Source organism: Typha latifolia, chromosome 7, assembly GCF_019914945.1.
Source record: "Typha latifolia isolate L0001 chromosome 7, TyphaL0001v2, whole genome shotgun sequence".
Classification (NCBI taxonomy): domain Eukaryota; kingdom Viridiplantae; phylum Streptophyta; class Magnoliopsida; order Poales; family Typhaceae; genus Typha; species Typha latifolia.
Genome location: NC_133092.1, coordinates 2,224,779 through 2,243,793, shown reverse-complemented (window position 1 = coordinate 2,243,793; position 19,015 = coordinate 2,224,779). Strand labels below are relative to the sequence as shown.

At 36.3% G+C, this 19,015-nt stretch overlaps 2 protein-coding genes across 6 annotated transcripts; one reads left to right on the top strand and one right to left on the bottom strand.

Moving 5' to 3' along the window:
• Window positions 1–1,254: 1,254 nt before the first annotated feature.
• On the bottom strand, window positions 1,255–5,832 carry LOC140791984 (S-type anion channel SLAH2-like). The gene is made up of 6 exons (XM_073142731.1): window positions 5,317–5,832; window positions 4,305–4,456; window positions 3,499–4,038; window positions 2,272–3,042; window positions 1,790–1,821; window positions 1,255–1,688 (listed from the first exon to the last, which is right to left on the bottom strand). The coding sequence occupies exons 2-6, from the start codon at window positions 4,440–4,442 to the stop codon at window positions 1,397–1,399; spliced, it is 1,773 nt and encodes a 590-aa protein (XP_072998832.1). The 5' UTR covers window positions 4,443–4,456; window positions 5,317–5,832; the 3' UTR covers window positions 1,255–1,396.
• A 1,148-nt stretch (window positions 5,833–6,980) lies between these two features.
• On the top strand, window positions 6,981–18,066 carry LOC140792333 (uncharacterized). Of its 5 annotated transcripts, none has more exons than XM_073143276.1 (18): window positions 6,981–7,254; window positions 7,369–7,447; window positions 7,544–7,842; window positions 9,348–9,469; window positions 9,568–9,656; window positions 9,739–9,774; window positions 10,205–10,298; window positions 10,712–10,754; window positions 10,848–10,948; window positions 12,592–12,656; window positions 13,430–13,926; window positions 14,008–14,095; window positions 14,173–14,313; window positions 15,105–15,673; window positions 15,834–15,972; window positions 16,048–16,116; window positions 16,961–17,086; window positions 17,730–18,066. In XM_073143276.1, the coding sequence occupies exons 3-18, from the start codon at window positions 7,625–7,627 to the stop codon at window positions 17,841–17,843; spliced, it is 2,511 nt and encodes an 836-aa protein (XP_072999377.1). In that variant the 5' UTR covers window positions 6,981–7,254; window positions 7,369–7,447; window positions 7,544–7,624; the 3' UTR covers window positions 17,844–18,066. The 5 variants fall into 5 exon arrangements, with proteins under 5 accessions (XP_072999377.1, XP_072999376.1, XP_072999380.1 ...); XM_073143275.1 differs by having other exon boundaries at window positions 6,981–7,275; XM_073143279.1 differs by having other exon boundaries at window positions 6,987–7,275; window positions 9,582–9,656.
• The last annotated feature ends 949 nt before the right edge of the window (window positions 18,067–19,015 follow it).

Genomic DNA, 19,015 nt, shown 5'->3' with positions numbered 1-19,015 from the left:
CTGGTTCTCCATTCGATCTGCTACTAGCATGGTAGCTCTGTCATCGTAGACCCTCCCTCACTCAATAGTGCTCTCGGTCGACAGACCTTATTGCTAGGCCGAGTGATGAGACCCCCTCTGGGTGGGATGAGGGTCTAAGACTTGTTCACAATTGTAATATGTGCTCGCCAGTATCTGCATTTGTGTGGACACAAATGTTGTACTTGTTAGTGGTCCCTGTTGTTTTGTAACAACAGTATTATGATGCATAAAGTTTTTATTTAATTTGTGTTCTAGGTGGGTTATATCCTTGATCTCTTATCTTTGTGTATTCTCAAAGTTATGTCTTAAGTTGCTGAACTGGTTGATAATGTTGAACTTGAGACTCTCTTCTCGTGAGAATCACTTGGGCCGTTCTTATTATTGTGTTGTGCTGTGCCCTAAGACTTGATTATCTGGTTTAAACTATAGTGTTATTTATTATAGACTAAGTATAGAGTTTGTGTTAAAGAGTCGTCGCTCTATCTCACCTACTCTTTGTGTATCATGCCTTATCGTTATAATTCTTGTATGTTAATAAATTACTCTAGACTACGAGCTTTTTTATAAAAAAACTTTTGATTTGTGAATAAATTTTCTAATGATAAATTTATGTGCACTTCTTAAATCAAATTAAGTACCTCTATGGTTTTATTTATATTCCATTATTTGGTTGTAAAAAGTGAATAAAACTATAATAATTATTTTAAATAAGTGCATATTACAATTTATGTTTGATTATTAAACCGTAAACAACTATAGTCAATAAGGTCAATTTAAAATGCACTCATAATAGAAAGTATTGTTCTGGCCGATTAATCATTTTTTCACTAGTAGAAATCAAAGAAAGAATTTTACACATTGGTAGAAGAAAAGGAAAATGAAAAGTGGAAAACTGTTAGATACATAGTAGGATATTTTAGTTATATTTTACTAATAAAAATCTTGCTTAGAAAATATGCATACATCCCTTCATCTGTAATATGATTTTGTATAAAATTAATCACATAATTTATCTTATACAAAATTTGATCAAAATGTATATAACTAAGCATTTAATTATAAGATAGAGGTTTAATCCATAAATAAATACTCTTTATACGAACAAATCACTCTAGTAACATTAACACTTTCACTGGATAATCTTTCTCAACCAATCACATGATAAAATCCTTCATCTCCTTGAACCGGATAGACATAAATGCGACATCTTTATGATGCAATCCTCATCTCCAGAGCTGTCTCAGCCAATAAAAATGCCAATACTAATACCATCTTAGATTTAGTGGTATTGCTAACCTCATGAGACAAAGGTTCAACTGCACAATAAACAGCGAAGATAACTAATGCCTGCTAGCATCTTCTGAGACACATGGTTTTATGTGTCTCCAGTGTCTGAGCTCTCTATCTCTGTATGTGCATGCATCTTGGCTGTATCTGATCTTTTCTCAGTAATGGCAATGGAGATGTCATTTGGGAATAGATCACAGAGGACAAAAGCATGGATGACTGTAGAGATCAGCAGCACTGTGACTGTTAAGGTGGAGATGCCAGAGAGTGCAACAGATAGCGATTGCGTAAATAAGTTCTTCACTTCGGACGAGTATTTGATTGTTGCAATAGCTGCACCAGTCATGGGGAAAGTATATGCCCACCATGCTAGTGTGAATCTGTGGAGGTGATAAGAGAACTTTAGAATATGCCACATATACTAAGGAGAACAAGACAGTACCAGAAAGATTAATAATCGAAGAAGTTAGAAAATAAGTACGTGAATCCACGGAAGAAGTTAATCCGAACGGCCTGCAAAAGACACATGAAGATGCATAAAAGTAGTTAGATACTGAAATCAAGATATATATATATATATATATATATATATTGGTACTTGTATTAACCCCGAAAATGATCAAATTTGTTTGTTGAAAAAAGAAAAACAATCATATTCTGTTGAGCGACTCAAACCAGGAACAAATTATGACAATTATATAGTATGTCAATCTAAGCTGTAGATCTGGAACAATAGATTATTCCATTACCTAATTATATAACTGTACAACTATAAATGGCCAAGAGCTACTGGTAGCACTTGGAGAGAGGAATTCATTTTCCTACTCCAAAATTATATGGTTATATGCTCTCTTTTTTCTGTCATTGAACTGATCAATTATTCTTCGATATGCAAATTGTGACAGAATACTTTTAAGAACAACAACAAAAGCTACTGGTTTGGTAACATGGGGAGATACTTACCAGAGAAATATAGAGGAACAGAGCAACAAAGTAAGCAATCCTCGAGCCATAACCAAATTCTCCTGTGATATTTGCCCAGGCTATGCAAGCAACACTGGGTGCTGCTATAAATAAGAAGAACACTGGATGAAGCTCCTTTGGTAGTGTTTCATTTGTTGGAAGCCTCTGGTATAAAGTTACAAATAGTACAATATAATGAGCTAATCCGACAGCAAAGAAGAAGATGGGCCCTTCTCGAAGTCCCATTGTTGCACCCAGCAATGCACCAACGAAGTTGCCCACAATAGATAAATGATTTGATGGATTGGCAACTTTCGAAAGCCTCCTCTGACCTCCGGACATCCATTGACCGTATATCTTAAGCTCAAGGCACAAGATTGGAGTCATGAATACATACCACAGAGCACCATGCAGGTTATTTGCAACTAAAGGTGGAAGTCCAAGGGCCAAAAAGAGGCAAGTTATCCATGGGGCAAAGAAGAAATTGACTCGAATAGGATGATAGTACTCTCGGCGGACAGCTTCAAAATAAAATATGATTTTCAGAAAGTAAATGAAGGACACAATGCCCGTCAATGCAATGGAGATGCACCACAGAACAAAATTGATTGATCCGCTTAGATGCAGAAATCTCATGGAGGGAGATGTTGCTAACGACTTCCACAAGATCGCTTGGCTGCTCACTCCTAGACATATACCAAAGGAGGATATTGGAAAGCGAAGAAGGAAAGGCCAATTCTTATCTTCAGGAAGAACCAACTGCTCTAATGCCTGCAAGAAAACTCCCAATAGAAAGTTATGAGCTATATGCCTTAACAAGAAATAAAGTCACCATGAAGAGAGTAATTATGATAACTTTGTGAGATAGTGATGTTTGTATATGCATCAGGAACTTGTAAAGTAGATAGGTTAGTTTTGCCGCAGGTGTTTACATAAAAGTTGAAACGAGGGATAGATAATCACATTCAAAGCCTTTCCTTCCTTGATGTGGGAATCCAGCTATCATGGTAGTCTTATGTTACAACAATACATCTATCAAGGGTTTGATTCCAAAGAGTACACAAATTAGGAAAAGGAATCTTCCATAATATAACACTGTTTCACATATCTTATTATGTTTATTTTATCAAAATAATGCCTCACTGTTTGAAAGGCAAACGGGATAAGTTAATAGGAAATACATAAACAGATGATAGAAGTAACTAAAGAGGTCACCCAAATACTCACCCTAAGTGTGTCAAGTTCAGGCCCTTGTAAGGCATCAAAGAAACGATCCACTGTCGGTAGGGGGGAGGGTGCTGGAACTAGTGAACCAATATGCTCCTGTGGATCTTGCGGTTTTCCCCGTAAATTTGTTATCTGTCTTTCAAGTTTACCAGACCATGTCTTGAAGGAATCGTAGCGTTTGTCCCTCAGCTTGTTGTTCCTTGGTGGCCTTTGGCTCTTTGGAAAATTCAGAATGTTCCTATCAGGATCTGTCCTTGCATGCAGATTCCCTGTTGGAATGGGCTGGGAGTGAAACATCACATTTTTTGCTTCCGTGTTCAAATTCATAGGATAATATTGTTCTCCTGTAGTGCCATTTGCTATAGCCTTCCTAAGGAGAGCGCCTTTTTCATTCTCTTCTATATAAGGTCCACAAGGTGATGTTGGCATGCTAATGGAAACAGAATGTGAATGATGGGATTCGGTCACTTGAATGGGCGAATTTGTTGATGGAGTGCAGACCACATTCTCATGACTCTGAATTTTTGTCATCTCTGGCTCCTGAATAAAAACTTAACAAGTACTTTAATAATCATAAAAACTTAAGCACAAAATATATTGGATTAATGAGACTGGAGCCTGGATATTGACAATCTCCAGAAGACGCAGAAAAAAGTAATCATGAAGCTTGCAAAACGTGATCCATCACTAAACCCCCTGAATTATCCACGTTGTTTGAGAAACGTAGGATTCAAAGGAAGGAGAAGTACACTAGGGAATTTCCAGATTGTTACAAAATCTACAAAGCAAACGCAAGTTTAACATACTTGAGGAGTTGGGGTTTCTTCCGAAGGGTTGGGACTGATATCAAAACCAGCAACTTGTGATCGGACATATTTGAGAAGAGATGGAAGTTCTTCCAACAAGCCCTGCTTTGTTGAGCCATTGGCACCCTTGTTTTCCATAATGTAATATGACCCTGCACCATGAAAAGTATCAGATAATTCTTTAAGGAATAGGAACAATGTTAGCCAATCAAAAAGAGCAACCGCAATCAGTCTGTGAAACATCACCTTGTTTCTAGACAGAACAATTATCGAGTATTTATCTTTCAGAAGGGAGAGAATAAATGGTGTAATGTTGCAATGTATTAATTATGAAGATATATCTAAAATGGCAAAAAGTTCAGCGTGAATCTAAAGAGCAACTCAGAGAAGTTAAAGTAAGAACTCCTCTAAGCCCTTGAAAGGAAATAGCTTAACTCGTCCACATAGACGAAGGAAAGCTATAAACAAAAGAGTAATGCGTACCACCAACCTAGCTGAGTAAAAGAGCTATAAACTAATAGAAAATTTATGTGGGAGAAAAGTATTGGCTTGCAATGGATCCTCTTTCAACTCTAGAAAGAGAATTGCCAAATATCTATTCTGAGACTTATTAGAAGAATTTGAAGAACATCCAGATGTTCTCATGTTAGTGGGATTGCAAGATAAATATGCAGCAGACCATGTGCTGGCAATTGTTTCAGTTGTTATTTTATACCCCGTTATAATTTATAAAAGGAGAGTTAGGACCATCATCAAACATAAATAAATAAATAAATAATCCTCTATTGGAGACAAATATCAACCGCTTCACATATAAAAACAACGAATCCCTCTTGTTAACAGTAGAAAAAACAAGAAGTCTTCTCGAAAGAAATAGGAATAAAGTGGAATTTTGAAAATTTTATGCCCTCAAATTGATTCAAATCCAAAAATGTCAGTACCTAATCAACAAAATTTTCTATGAAGCAGCCCTCAAGGTGTCATTTTGAGCTACACTAGACAACGTAATTACCTCGATTCGAGAACAGACTCAAAGATCCCAAGCGAAGCAATGCGATTACATGGGGACGAGTTTGGGTGGTTCCCGTGGAGGTGAAAACCCCTAACTCGACTAGGAACCTCCCAAGGATTACCAGCCATTGCCCTCTTCTTCTTTCCTTTTATGGGAAGAAGCTAATCCACCTCGAGCTCGGCTTCGTTCCGGAGAAACTTCTTTGTCGTTCTAAATCCGTAATTTTCGTGGCTCTCCTCACTCCGGAGTCCGGCCCTACCGATTAAATTGGAAACCCTAAACCTAAACCCAGCGGTTTGAATCGCGCGGGAGGAGTTCCAGCGAGGTTCAAGCGGTGATAGGACGACACTTCCGCGATTGTGGGGGTAATCCACGCGGTCGATTGCGATCCTTTAACCATGCGTGTGCGGCCTAGATTTATCAAAATCATATCTTGGTCGGACGACGACAATCAGATTTAGAAAGGTGCCGGTGCACCACTTTTGCTCGTTAATCGAAATCAAAAATTTACCGGCCGGCATAGTTGGGAGTTACCACTCTGGGACATAAAAAATTATAGGGTCGATCCCAGGCAGAAATTTATAGAAAAAAAAAAAAAACTTTGATGCAAACAAAAATTGTTTTGATGTTCAAAGGGTATTATACCAATTTAGAATTTTAACTGGGCGTCTTGGAGCTCCGATTAGGCACGATGATGGATTCTTCTACAGTTTGATTAATGAAAATATTATTATGTTACGACATTTAAATGTCTTTGTAATAAAAAAGTATTTGCACTTTGTCCAACTTAAATCTAGCCTACAGGTTCTTTACTTGAATAATAATAATAATAATAATAACAACTAATCATAATTAGTGAGATTCATACATATTACAAGACTAACTACGCATTCCGTTCGCTTGCTTGCTTGCTAATTACGAAAATACTTTCGTCGATTCGCATGCAGGAGGTCGCGGTGGTAGGCACGTGAGTGAGGGTCCCGTCCAAAACGGAGATGGGTCTAATTGACCCATGGGCTCTATTAAATGGCATTATTGTTTAGACCTTAGAATGGCCAATGGGCCATTGGGCCGAAGAGCCCGTACGGTAGCACCCACTTTAACACTCGCTGGCCGTTGATAGATCTGGGGCCCTCCAAACTTTCTCAATTCCTAAGCGTCTTGCATGTAAGCCACGTTAGGCCGATTGCATAGTCCTTGTCGCCTGGTTAGACATGTCTAGATCTGACATGGATCAGATACCAACGCTCGTACACCCACTGGATTTGCTTCCCGGCAAAAAGATCCCAGAAAGCCCACAGCCATTGCCGCCGTTGGCTGCCTCGTATCCGTTGATACGATTTACCTGTAAAACAGCGAACAGGGTAAGAGTGCCGTCACTTGAATATTGTTACAAGGATTATACTACTATATTTTTTTTATATAGTTTTTAGACATCTATACTGCACACAAAACGTAGTCATAGTAAATTAGAATCCTAATTGACTTGTTTTGCTAGTAGTTTAGACTTTTCTCTAATTTTACATAATTTATGAAGAAAAGAAAAGGACAAAAGGCTGGTATCCATTACGACTAGCCGTATGGACATATGGGGTGGCGGTTTTAGTGGGCTCCACCCTGAGCAGTTCCAATTAAACGACCGTCAACTCCACGTCAAAGATCCCGCCCTCGAACTCTCGTAGCAACACAACGGAATCCGCTTCCCGGCATCGTGTCATACGAACTCTCCCGAAACCAACCAACGAGGCAGCGCTGCGAAGTACGCAAGCATTCCGGTCGGAAAACCGTTTCCCTCCTCATCATCGGAGTTCGTTTCCCGACACCCTCATCGTTTCTAAAACTAACCCTCCGATCCGTGAACTCCGCTCCTATATAAATCCCTCTCTCTCTAAAGAACGACAGGCGACAGCACAAGAAGAGGAGAGAGTGAGAAGGAAGGTGAGAAAAGATCGAAAAAGAGTACGTATGCGTCTTTCGTTTTGGATTTCTCCAAATTTCTCTCTTTCTTAAAGAGTTTTTCTGATCTTTTTTTTTTGTTTTCTCTGACTCAAGAAGGGGGAGGAGAAGTTCGGAGAAAGAAGCAAGAAGACGACGAAGAAGCAAAGAAGGCGGCAAGAAAGACAAGAAAAGAGTATGTTTACGTTTCTTTGCTATCGAATCGCGCTGTGATTCTCTATGTGGCGTTCTCTTTTTCTGGATCCCTCCGTTAATCCCTCTGTTCCCATAGGATTCGGTGATCTTATTGATCGGAATCAAGGAAGGGGAGGAGGAGAAGCTTTTAGGTTTTTGGTGGGAGGAGGAGGAGGAAATGGAGCAGAAGCATGTGCTGATGTCAGCGCTCGGCATCGGGCTCGGCGTCGGTGTCGGGTTAGGGTTGGCCTCCGGACAAACTGTCGGGAGGTGGGTGGGGCCCACGAGGACTTCGTCGGGCGTCACGGCGGAGAGGATGGAGCAAGAGTTGATGCGGTTGGTCGTGGATGGGAGGGACGGCAAAGTTACCTTCGATGAGTTTCCTTATTACCTCAGGTAAAAAGAAAGAGGATTACTTCTTCGATTATTTTTTTATTTTGATGCATTTATTCGTGCTAGGATAGCTGAGTTCTTGGAAAATGGGATTTTTTGTGTGGGATTTATTAGAATCCTCAATAAAATTACGAAGGATACACTTGACATTTGATGCCGATATATAGTCGGTGCAAACTTTTTGTGGTTATTTGAAATTTCAGGTTTCATTCTAGTTTTGTTCAGAATTGTCCTTGAGAACATGTTGTTTAGTTCATGGGAAAGGTTACTGTTATGGTGGTGTTTAGTAATCACCTATTGGTTAATATTAGGATCAAGGGGTTCTGTCAACTGAAGTTTAAATAGGCTGTATTCTGAAATTTGTTAAAATGTTATCAATATTGTGTTGGGTTTCTGGTGTGATCTTGGTGGTAGATCGAGATGGGTTAAATTCTTGTAATAAGGATTAGAACTGTTCGAGTGATTGTCCTCACTCCTCCAAGTTCGAGCATTTCAATATGAAAATTTTCTTTTGCTCTGTTTTGTTTAAGGGGAAGATATCAACTTTTTGCAGATTATCTAGGTTAGGAGAGAAATGATTGCTTGTTTTGTTTTTTAATTCTGAGGGTTATAATCTTAATGTGTGCAATGATATGCTTGAGATCTTGGTTCTCCGTTGATCTACCTCGAATGATGGAATCAGCAATGGACCTGATAATTTAGGGAATTTAGCTGAGAAGAAGATATAAAGAGTAATTTGATATATCCGTCATGCTTTTTCACATTTGATGTTGGCTTTATATCCAGTGCAGATTATACTTTTCCACATTTGATTCTGGTTTTATATCCAGTGCAGATTATACTTTTCCACATTTGATTCTGGCTTTATATCCAGTGCAGATTTTACTTACTTTTTTTATGCCACCATATTAGGCCTCTATTGGGTACTTCATAGTTCATACTAGAAAAGGATTCACAATATTGCGGTGCTTAAGGGAAGCTACGATAATTTCACTGAACTTGTAACTAGTTGCTGAAGAAATTAAAGATTCCTGATGACCTTAGTATTCCTAATTATTGAATGACCCAAGTTGCCCAATCATTTATAGCCTACTATAAACTGAAGGTAGAAATCTTAGCAGATCTTTGTAGAGTATGAACAGTATCTTATGTTGCCCTCGATTCCACCTGCATTCTTTATTTTGAAGTTTCTGGTCTTCTGTCAGGGTATTCAATAATATCTGGATTTCTCAATATATGATTTTAAATGGTTATGCCTTTTGATATAAAGAATCTGACAATATTGAAAGCAGATAATTGCTCAATTCCTGGAAAACCAAATTAAAGTCAACCTCATTATGTGTCATCTTTTTGTCTTTGTTGATTGTCAAAATTAGTCAAAATTATTTGTTTAAATTTATAGCGTAATTATAACATTGGATGGGATACCATAATAAGGTAGAAAAGCCTGTCCTTTTCCTTCTTTTACTTTTCTTCTGATGTCTTTGCCTCCTTAATGTGAATGGCAGTGAGCAGACTCGTGTTGTATTGACCAGTGCAGCTTATGTTCACTTGAAACATGCTGAATTTTCTAAGTACACCAGAAACCTTTCTCCAGCAAGTCAAGCAATTTTACTCTCAGGTCCTACAGGTAGACAACTTGAAAATAATGACAAAGATAATCTTTAATGAAGAAATGGCTGTTTTGTATATATCTACTTGTTAGTAACTATTAATACCTTTTTGAAGAGCTTTACCAGCAGATGCTTGCAAAGGCACTAGCCCACTATTTTGAGACCAAGTTACTCTTGCTGGATGCAACTGATTTTTCACTTAAAGTGAGTAGATTCAGCAACTCTGGTTCTGTCATTAGATTTTGATGTTTAAGTTCTGTTCCTAAGAAATGACACTGTTTTACAGATTCAAAGCAAATATGGCAGCAGAAGCTCTGATGCTGTAAGAATCTATGATATCCAAAGTTTTTGAAGTTCCTTGATTATGATTCCTATTTTGCCTGGCAATTTCAGATTGTAAATCTTTTTGTTCTTAAGATGGAATTAACTCCCACATTCCCACCTCCTCTCTTGATGTTCACATTTGATAAAGAGGTGTCATGTTGGTCTTTATTTCCTTTTCATTTTGTTTTGTCATTGTCTTTTAATGCCACAATATGCAGCTCTTTATCCATCTTATGGTCCATGAATTTCTGGATCATATGGTTGCTTAATATTATTGCAGTTTCTTTTTTCTGGTTTCATTATCTTTGTATCAGCTATATTAGGCCTTTGCTAACCCCAGTGTAAATGGGACATATAAGGCTGTCTCCTAGAGGCCTTAAAAATTAGGTTAAACGATTCTCTCTAATTCAGGTTTTTCCCCCTTTTAGCCTTTCAAAAGATCTATTTCAGAAGCAACGCTAGAACGGATGTCTGGTTTACTTGAATCTTTTTCAATCCTTCCTCAGAAGGAGGAGACAAAAGGTACTACTGAAAGCAAATTTTGTTGCTGACTTTCTAGTTCAAGTTATGAGCTTTATATGGTTGATTTTATTTCCTCTCTCTTTTATTGTTTATGTTGAATGAACTAAGAGTAGTATATCAAATGTTAATGTATGTAAATATTTATTATGGCCAAGAAATCAAGAGTTGTAGATTGAAATCAACTTGTATAATTGTGGAGATTGAAATCAACTTTTATTTCCTCAATTATAGTTTTGCGGTATCATGGGCCGCACATCTTGTTATTTATTATCTGTCTGTGTATGATACTAGAGGCTGCACATGAGGGGGCACGTTAAAGCCATAATATATATTGATGATCCACTACCTAACAATTTAATTTTTATTAACTAGTTATCTAACACTTTATTATCGAACTTAAATGTCATTCACAGGATCCTTGCGCAGGCAAAGCAGCGGGATAGACATCATGTCAAAGTAAATGAGAACACAATTTAGCACCCCTCGATTACTTTTAAGCAATATTTTCTTATAGTGTATTTATCCAAGGTCCTATTCTTCTACCTTTAGGGGATCAGAGGGCACTTATAGCATGCCAAAACTCCGAAGGAATGCCTCTGCTTCAGCTGATATGAGTTGCCTAGCATCACAAAGCCCTCCTGTTAATCCAGGTTGTACTTCTTGCCCATGCATTAGGCCTAACATAACTATGATTCTTTAATTATATTAGAATGAAAGAATAGTTTGTTATTATTGTTGGAGTTGTCTGTCATTTATTACATTGTTAATTTTTTAGTATTTTTACTCTTATTATGTTTATTACCAAACATAGTTCAAACTTTTGGCAACTATTGTAGTGCTGTAAACCTATGTATTGGCTCATTGAATCTTTTCGTGTCCATAATTTTTGTTAAGTTATTGCTGCTATTCTGTTCACTGTCTTTTAAGCAGTTATGTGAAAGAGATGGCAACTAGTAACTCCGATGTGAATATTTTTTTGAGAAAGTAAGTGTAGTGTCTTCATTGAAATCAAATATTTAGTAGTGTTAACTTACACAAAGTGTTCATTTTTTGGAGTGCTTGGAAGAGAAACAAATATCAATGTGGATGCAAATTTTAATTGTTAAAATTGCTCAGATAGTCTGGACCGTAGTTTGAAGTTTCATTGCTGAAACATTTCGCACTTTGTTCCTATCTGATCAGGATCTGGACCCCAAAACTAGCATCTAGCCAAAACAACCCTAATAATATTTTATAATATATATTTTAAAGAAATAATTATTTTGGACCTCCTACTATTGTTTTTCACACTTTCTTAACTTTTTTATTACCCAATACAAACCCCAAAACTAGCATCTAACCAAAACTTTTTTATTACCTGATCTAAGAAAAGTATTCACGTATATCTTCTTGATCTTAAAAAAAATTATACAAACCCCTAAATAAATAAAAAAGTTGTTCTGGGGATGTATATGGTGAAAAAAAAATTCCAAAAGTATATGTGAAAAAATATGATAGTTCAAGGGATGTAAGTATAATATCTCCGTTTAAAATTCAAAGCTAGATTTGACGTGAATCTAACTTGTACCTAACTCAATATCAACCTCATTGCTTAAATACTATTAGATTTTGTGTGATGCCATAAAAAATTAAGATAAAAAATACTATTTATAAAATAAAAAAAATCAAAACTGATACCACGAAATTAGATCCGAACCAACCGAAATTTACTGAAACATTTCGTGTTTTAATTAAACCGAAACCGAAACTTTGGACTATGGCCTAGACATATCACTGAAATCATTAATAGTATATCAATATGACGGAATAATTAGATTCAAGTAGAAATTTCCTTAAGAGGGAGAAGGGTAAAAGAAGTGCAAGATAGGAGGAATTAGTAAGAATGACATGATAGCATTTGATTCTAGAAGTTTGGTTGGTTGTTTTAGAATGAATGACCGAGTGCTTTAAATATATACTTCTCTAAATTGGTAAAGCTGTTTCTGACTAATGTGTATTGAGAAAGGAGAATATGTTCATAAAACTGTCTGATGTGTCTGAACTCTGAAGAGATCAAAACATTATGGTCCTGAATCTTGATGCACAATGCCCTTAGATGACATGTTAGTTACCTTTGGAGATCTTTTCTATCCTAGCCAACTAACTTTGTCTATGTTTTGCGTAAAGCTGGAAGTTGTCGACAAACTATTTCTATTACATTTATATAGTGTTTGATGCCTGATATTCATGAACCTATAGATTTGTTCTTATGCACCATCATCTTCTACAGTCCTTATAGTTCAGTGAATTGCAGTTCCTCTCAAGCGCACCTGTAGCTGGTCTTTTGATGAAAAACTTCTGGTTCAGTCAGTTTATAAGGTATGTCTACTTTCAGTTATATGACCATCTCAGCCTCATCATTAGTCATTTCTTGTCATTGACAATAATATGCTGCTATTGAATATGAATATTTAAGTGAATGCTGCTATGTATCTACATATGTATGTTAATCTTAGAAACATACATACATGCATACATATTTATATATGTATCTTGGCTGGAAACTTTATGGTAAAACATTGGGAGAAGTTCTAACGTTTTTTTATATAATCAATTTTTCTTGATATCCATTAAAAACTCATCCCAAGATGAGAATAATAAAGAGTATTTTCTCTTTCTACTCTTTGAATAAGTGTTCTAATACCGAAGGCATAAGCGAGGGCTAAAAAGGCGTTAAGGCTTTTAGTTTTATAATCTCACTCTTGGACAACATGAGAAAATTTTAAATAGTGATTTATGTTTGGTACTTTATTCTATACGTACTTGAAAGTAATAAATGACCCAAATCCAAGTATCAGCACATATGAACAACAACCAAGCCTTATGATCAATAAGCTTTATGCTTTATTCTTTTTAAATATGAAGTTCTTATGTTTTGATATGTTTTCTGTCATCTATTTTGTATGACAACTTCCTTTTTGATGTAGTAGACTAGTAGTAGTGCTAGCTTGATTACTTACTATAACATAGATTAAAATCATAGTAGGTTTTGTCATATGATGATAGTGATATCTGATGATCTTAGCTATTATGGCAGATATCACTATCATCAAATTAGAGAAATATGTCAATTTGGAGATTTGTCTGTCCAGGTTCTGCTGTGCGTATCCAAAAAGACTCCCATTATTCTGTACATAAGGGATGTTGAGAAACTTATTCTTAAATCCCAGAGAATGTATACCTTGTTCCAGAAACTGTTGAAAAAACTACAAGGACCAGTACTTGTGCTTGGTTCAAGGACAACAGAAGTCGACAGCGACTGCCCAGAAGTGGATGAAAGGCTTAATATTTTATTTCCTTACAATATAGAAATTAAGCAGCCAGAAGATGAGACCCACCTTGTCAGTTGGAAGTCGCAGCTAGAAGAAGACATGAAAATGATTCAATTTCAAGATAACAGAAATCACATCACAGAGGTACTAGCAGCAAATGACCTTGATTGTGATGATTTCAGCTCGGTTTGCCTAACCGATACAATGGTTATCAGTAAGTACATTGAAGAGATTGTTGTGTCGGCCGTTTCATATCATTTGATGAACAACAAGGATCCTGAGTACAGAAATGGAAAACTAGTTATATCTTCAAAGAGGTTCGGTACAATTTTCTGATTATTTAGTTTTTGGTGACTCTATGACCTTCTTCTTCTCTTAAGTCCTTTTTATTTGTACAGCTTGTCCCATGCATTAGATATTTTTCAAGTGAACAAGCTAAGTGGAAAGGATACTTTGAAGTTGGAGGCCAGCATGGATTCATCAAAGGTTTGTTTAACTGAACATACTATGCCTTTTTTCTTTTTTCTGCAATCTAACTTTTCTCTCCTTTTATGCATTTATAGGTAGCTAAAAATGGTGATGTTGAAGCTGCTACAAAATCCAAGACAAAAGTTGAGGTTTCACCCCCTGAAATCAAAACAGATCCAGAAAAATCAGTCCCAGTGGTGAAAAAGGATACTTCATCTCCACTTCCTAAAGTACCTGTAAGTTTTTTCATCTCTTTATGATACCTTTCTTTGACTGACTGATTTGCTAATATTGAAATTTCAACTATTCACATATAGAGCTTGGATGGACTTGGATATGGATCATGAATCAAGTTGGGATGTAAAGGAAACATTTATCAATCACCATGAATTATCTTGAACCATTTATTCTGTTTAACCATACTTGGTGTCTCCTAGAAACCCATATGTGGATCCGAAAGTGCTATTCTGTGTTCTCTATTGGGTAAGGGGTGAAAAAAACACTTCTCCTAAGAAATGGGACATTGAAGCATCAGAAAGAATAGAGAAGTACTGCTAGTCTGTTATCCTTTTGAATATCATGCTCTTTTATAGGGAAAAAAAGTGTTTTATCTCTAGGGCCAGAAATTTCTTCTTGATAAAGCTTCTTGATCTAAATAATGTGAAGACCCAATGATAAAAGTGTTGATTTCCTAGTTATATGGTCATGCCCATCTGTTGGGTGGTTTTTTTCTATTTAATTTTTGTCGGTTTCTACCTTTCATGGCACTGAAAGAAGTAGATGATTTATTTTCTTCTTCTTCTATTTTCGAATTCCTGACTAAATTAAATTTCAATTTCTTATAGTTGAGCCTTTTAATTTAATATGACCACTTGTTTTTAAGACATGATCTGGATTAGAAGATTAGTACATGAATTCCCTGTTTACTTATCTTTCAAAAGTTACTGTTCTTGGATCTTTATTAGCACAGAAATTATTTGCAGCTGATTTATTTTTAATTTATCAAGTAGTATTATATTGTATCCAGGAAGTTGCTCCTGACAATGAGTTTGAAAAGCGTATTAGACCAGAGGTAATCCCTGCCAGCGAGATTGGAGTAACATTTGATGATATAGGCGCCTTAGATGATATCAAAGAATCCCTTGAGGAACTTGTCATGCTTCCTCTTCGGAGGCCAGATCTTTTTATAGGGGGTCTACTGAAGCCTTGTAGAGGAATATTACTATTTGGGCCTCCAGGAACTGGGAAGACTATGCTTGCCAAGGCCATAGCAAATGAAGCCGGAGCAAGTTTTATTAATGTTTCGATGTCCACTATCACATCAAAATGGTTTGGAGAAGATGAAAAAAATGTTAGAGCTTTGTTTACTCTGGCTGCAAAGGTTTCCCCAACTATTATTTTTGTCGACGAGGTTGATAGCATGCTTGGACAGCGAAGTAGGGTTGGAGAACACGAGGCAATGAGGAAGATAAAAAATGAGTTTATGTCCCATTGGGATGGGCTCTTGACAAAGCCAGAGGAAAGAATTCTTGTTCTTGCAGCAACAAACAGACCTTTTGATCTTGATGAGGCAATTATTAGGAGGTTCGAGCGCAGGTCTCTCTCTCTCTCTCTCTCTCTCTCTCTCTCTATCTATCTATCTAGTAATAGTAGTAGTTATTATATTGTAGTAATTATAATGATAATAATAGTATATTATATACATGTTCCACCATAGAAAGGAGACTAACTAAACTAATGCTTCCATTGCGAGTAGAATAATGGTTGGCTTACCATCCTTGGAGAGTAGGGAACTGATTTTGAAGACACTTCTGTCAAAAGAGAAGGTTGATGGAAGACTTGATTACAAGGAGCTTGCAACCATAACCGAGGGGTACAGTGGTAGCGATCTAAAGGTTTGTATCATGTTAAATTGGATAAGGAATTAGCGATGATCATCAAATCTAATAATGGTGACTTTTTAAGAGCAGAACTTATGCACAACAGCAGCATATCGTCCTGTTAGGGAGCTAATCCAGAAAGAAAGACTCAAGGAACTGGTATTTGTTTTTCACCTTTCGGATTCATCTGCTTAGCATATAAATTTTGGATTTGTTCTATAGTTACATTGGCTCTTTGATCACCATGCTGGGGCTAAGAAAGTGGGTTGACACTAGATCATTTTCTGTCTAGCTATGAGAATTGGAAAAGAGTCTCTTGCATTAGTAATTTTCTCGTCGTATCTTTTTGCATGAAAAGTTAGGGGTGACATTTTCTACCTGTTATTTCACTACAATTATTTAAAATAATAAATATGTACTCCTATAATTGTGTTGCTATTTGAAATTCTGCTTTTATTAGTCGACCATGTTTAGATGGAGAGAATAGGAGAGGAGAAGAGAAAATTAGCAGTGAGAAATATTTTCTCACTTGGATAGAATTTTTAGGAGAGTATAAAAAATAAAAGGACAGAAAGTGAGCAAAAGTAGAGAGATGGAGAGAAAAGAAGAGAAAACCCAAATTTTCTCATTTCTCTTCTTTTTCACTCGTATATCCAAACAGAGGAGAGACTTTTTTTTCTTTTTCTTTTTCTTATACTCTTCTCTTCTTTTATCTCCCATTCTCTATATCCAAACATAGTAATGTGAGTTTATCTTTCTTGTCTTATTCTTCCATTCTTAGTTAATTCCTTGATATTAAGACAATCATAAGTTCCTGTCTTTCTCCTTTTTGCTGGTTGTCTTTTGAAATTAGATTGTCCTCTCTTCTGGAGTTAGTACAGGAAGTTATCAACTGATGGTTACATAAATGGGTAGTGCAAAAATTATCTTCTTGACTATGATAGGCTTGGCAAACAGGCAAACCTAGACAATTGTCTTAAAATTTTATAACTTGGATTTCCAGGAGAGGAAGAAAACTGAAGCAGGAGAAAATCCAGCGGAGACTTCGAAAGTGAGAGAAGATGATGGGCATGAAACAATAACTCTTAGGCCGTTGTCAATGGAAGACATGAGGCAAGCAAAGAATCAAGTGAGTCCATTTTTATACTGCTTCTTTCTTCAGTAAACTCTAGATTAAAAAAATAGCTTTTCTTTAAGTATAAATCACTAGTTACTGAACACGTACATACTGATTCTTATGGTACTTTTGTTTAAGGGCATCTTACTTTTGAATTCAGAAGGAAAAATAAATTGAACCTATAAAATGTGAGTGAGATAATCTCAGAAATTTCGACATGGTTAGCAGAATTTCTTAAGGGATGAGTCGATGAGATGACAAATGCTACAATTTTATCAGATGTTGCTCTTAGGTTAAAAGACTTAAAATTTTCAACTAGATAGCAACAACTCCTGGAGACGTTCATTGTTAAGACTATCCTTTGCGTCTGTTGGAAACCATTCTACTTGTGGTAAATGATTGAAGCCTGGGAAATCTTGTCATATTACCTTTTCTTTTCCTTTTTTCTGAAAATATTCTCTTAACATAAAGCAGGAGGTTTAACCATCCTTAGAAATGTCCAACTTATTGTTTAGCCTCTCATACGCCTATTATCATCCCTTCAATCTGAAGACTATTTGTTTGAAAATTTCACGAATTTGTTTAGGCATGGCACTATGTTTTGGCAGCATGTTATAATATTTGTTTTGTTGCTTTGTAAATGATTTTATTGCAGGTTGCAGCAAGCTTCGCACAAGAAGGTTCTATAATGGGGGAACTGAAGCAGTGGAATGAACTGTATGGAGAAGGAGGCTCAAGAAAGAAGCAGCAGTTAACTTACTTTCTTTGAGCTTGTACACGTACACGCTTAATAAAAATCGAACTACTGGAATTATGATAACTTTATATGAGAAGATAGTCGAGATGTGTGATATGTCAAGTTCATAGCTAGAGAGTGAGATTCAGGTGAACGATAAGTCATTTTATGTGTTAAATTGATTCTCCCAGGCTTGTAATATTGTTTAATAATTGCGCATGTGTAGAAGCATGTTGATTTCATGCTTTTAGATTAACATTTGCTGTTACATAGAGTTTTGAGAAACCTCGAATGCTGCTTTTATAATTTCAAATCTCGCTCTTTTCAAGTTTTATCGTAATAACTGGCATCCTAGAATTACACTACCATGAATTTAACTTATAAGTAGTGAAACTTGAAGAAGTCTCTCAGTTGATGTGTTCCAAGTTCATGAAAGTTCTCTTCTTGAAAAGTTCAAGTTTATGTGGATTAGGCAAGAAATAATTTTATGTTTTACAATTGGTACTCAGAATAATTATAATTAAAAAGTCGAAATCAAATTGGTTTGTTTATTATTGGGGAGTTTTCGAAATCTTCTATCATCATCTTTTGTATGAAAGCTGCTTCATAACAGCCAATTTATGAGGTCTGTCATCATATCTTCTATGAAAGCTACTTCATAACAGCCAATTTGAGAAGTGCAAATGGCACCTGTCAAGTACCTTTCTTACCTTGTTATCTCATAGTAGCTACCATAACACTTAGAGCTGTTAAGCATCAATGTCCGCTAGGGTATCTTTTTTGGATGCGTTTATAGACAGAAAAATAAAATTAGCGATTCACATGCTATGTTCTAAGTTCTGACTACGTGCCGGGCATTATTCAAAGACAGTTAATGACATCTTACAACTAAAACTCGTAGACAATATAATAAGAAAAGATAGTGGCAAACACGTTCCTGAGACTTGAGATTGGTAGCCACAACGGCTGCAAACTTCCCATTAACATTTCAAAAATGTTGTACTATGGCACAGGATTTAATTTCTATTGACAGACGAGGAAAATAACAGTGAGTTTGCTATAATAATCTGAAACAAAGTAGTACTGCCAGAGCACTTCAAAAGCAAGATTCGATGCTTAAAGCTTCCCCAAAATAACCCTCTAGCACCTCATTGCCATCCAAATGTGAAGTTTATATATACATAGAAGTAATTACAGATATACTA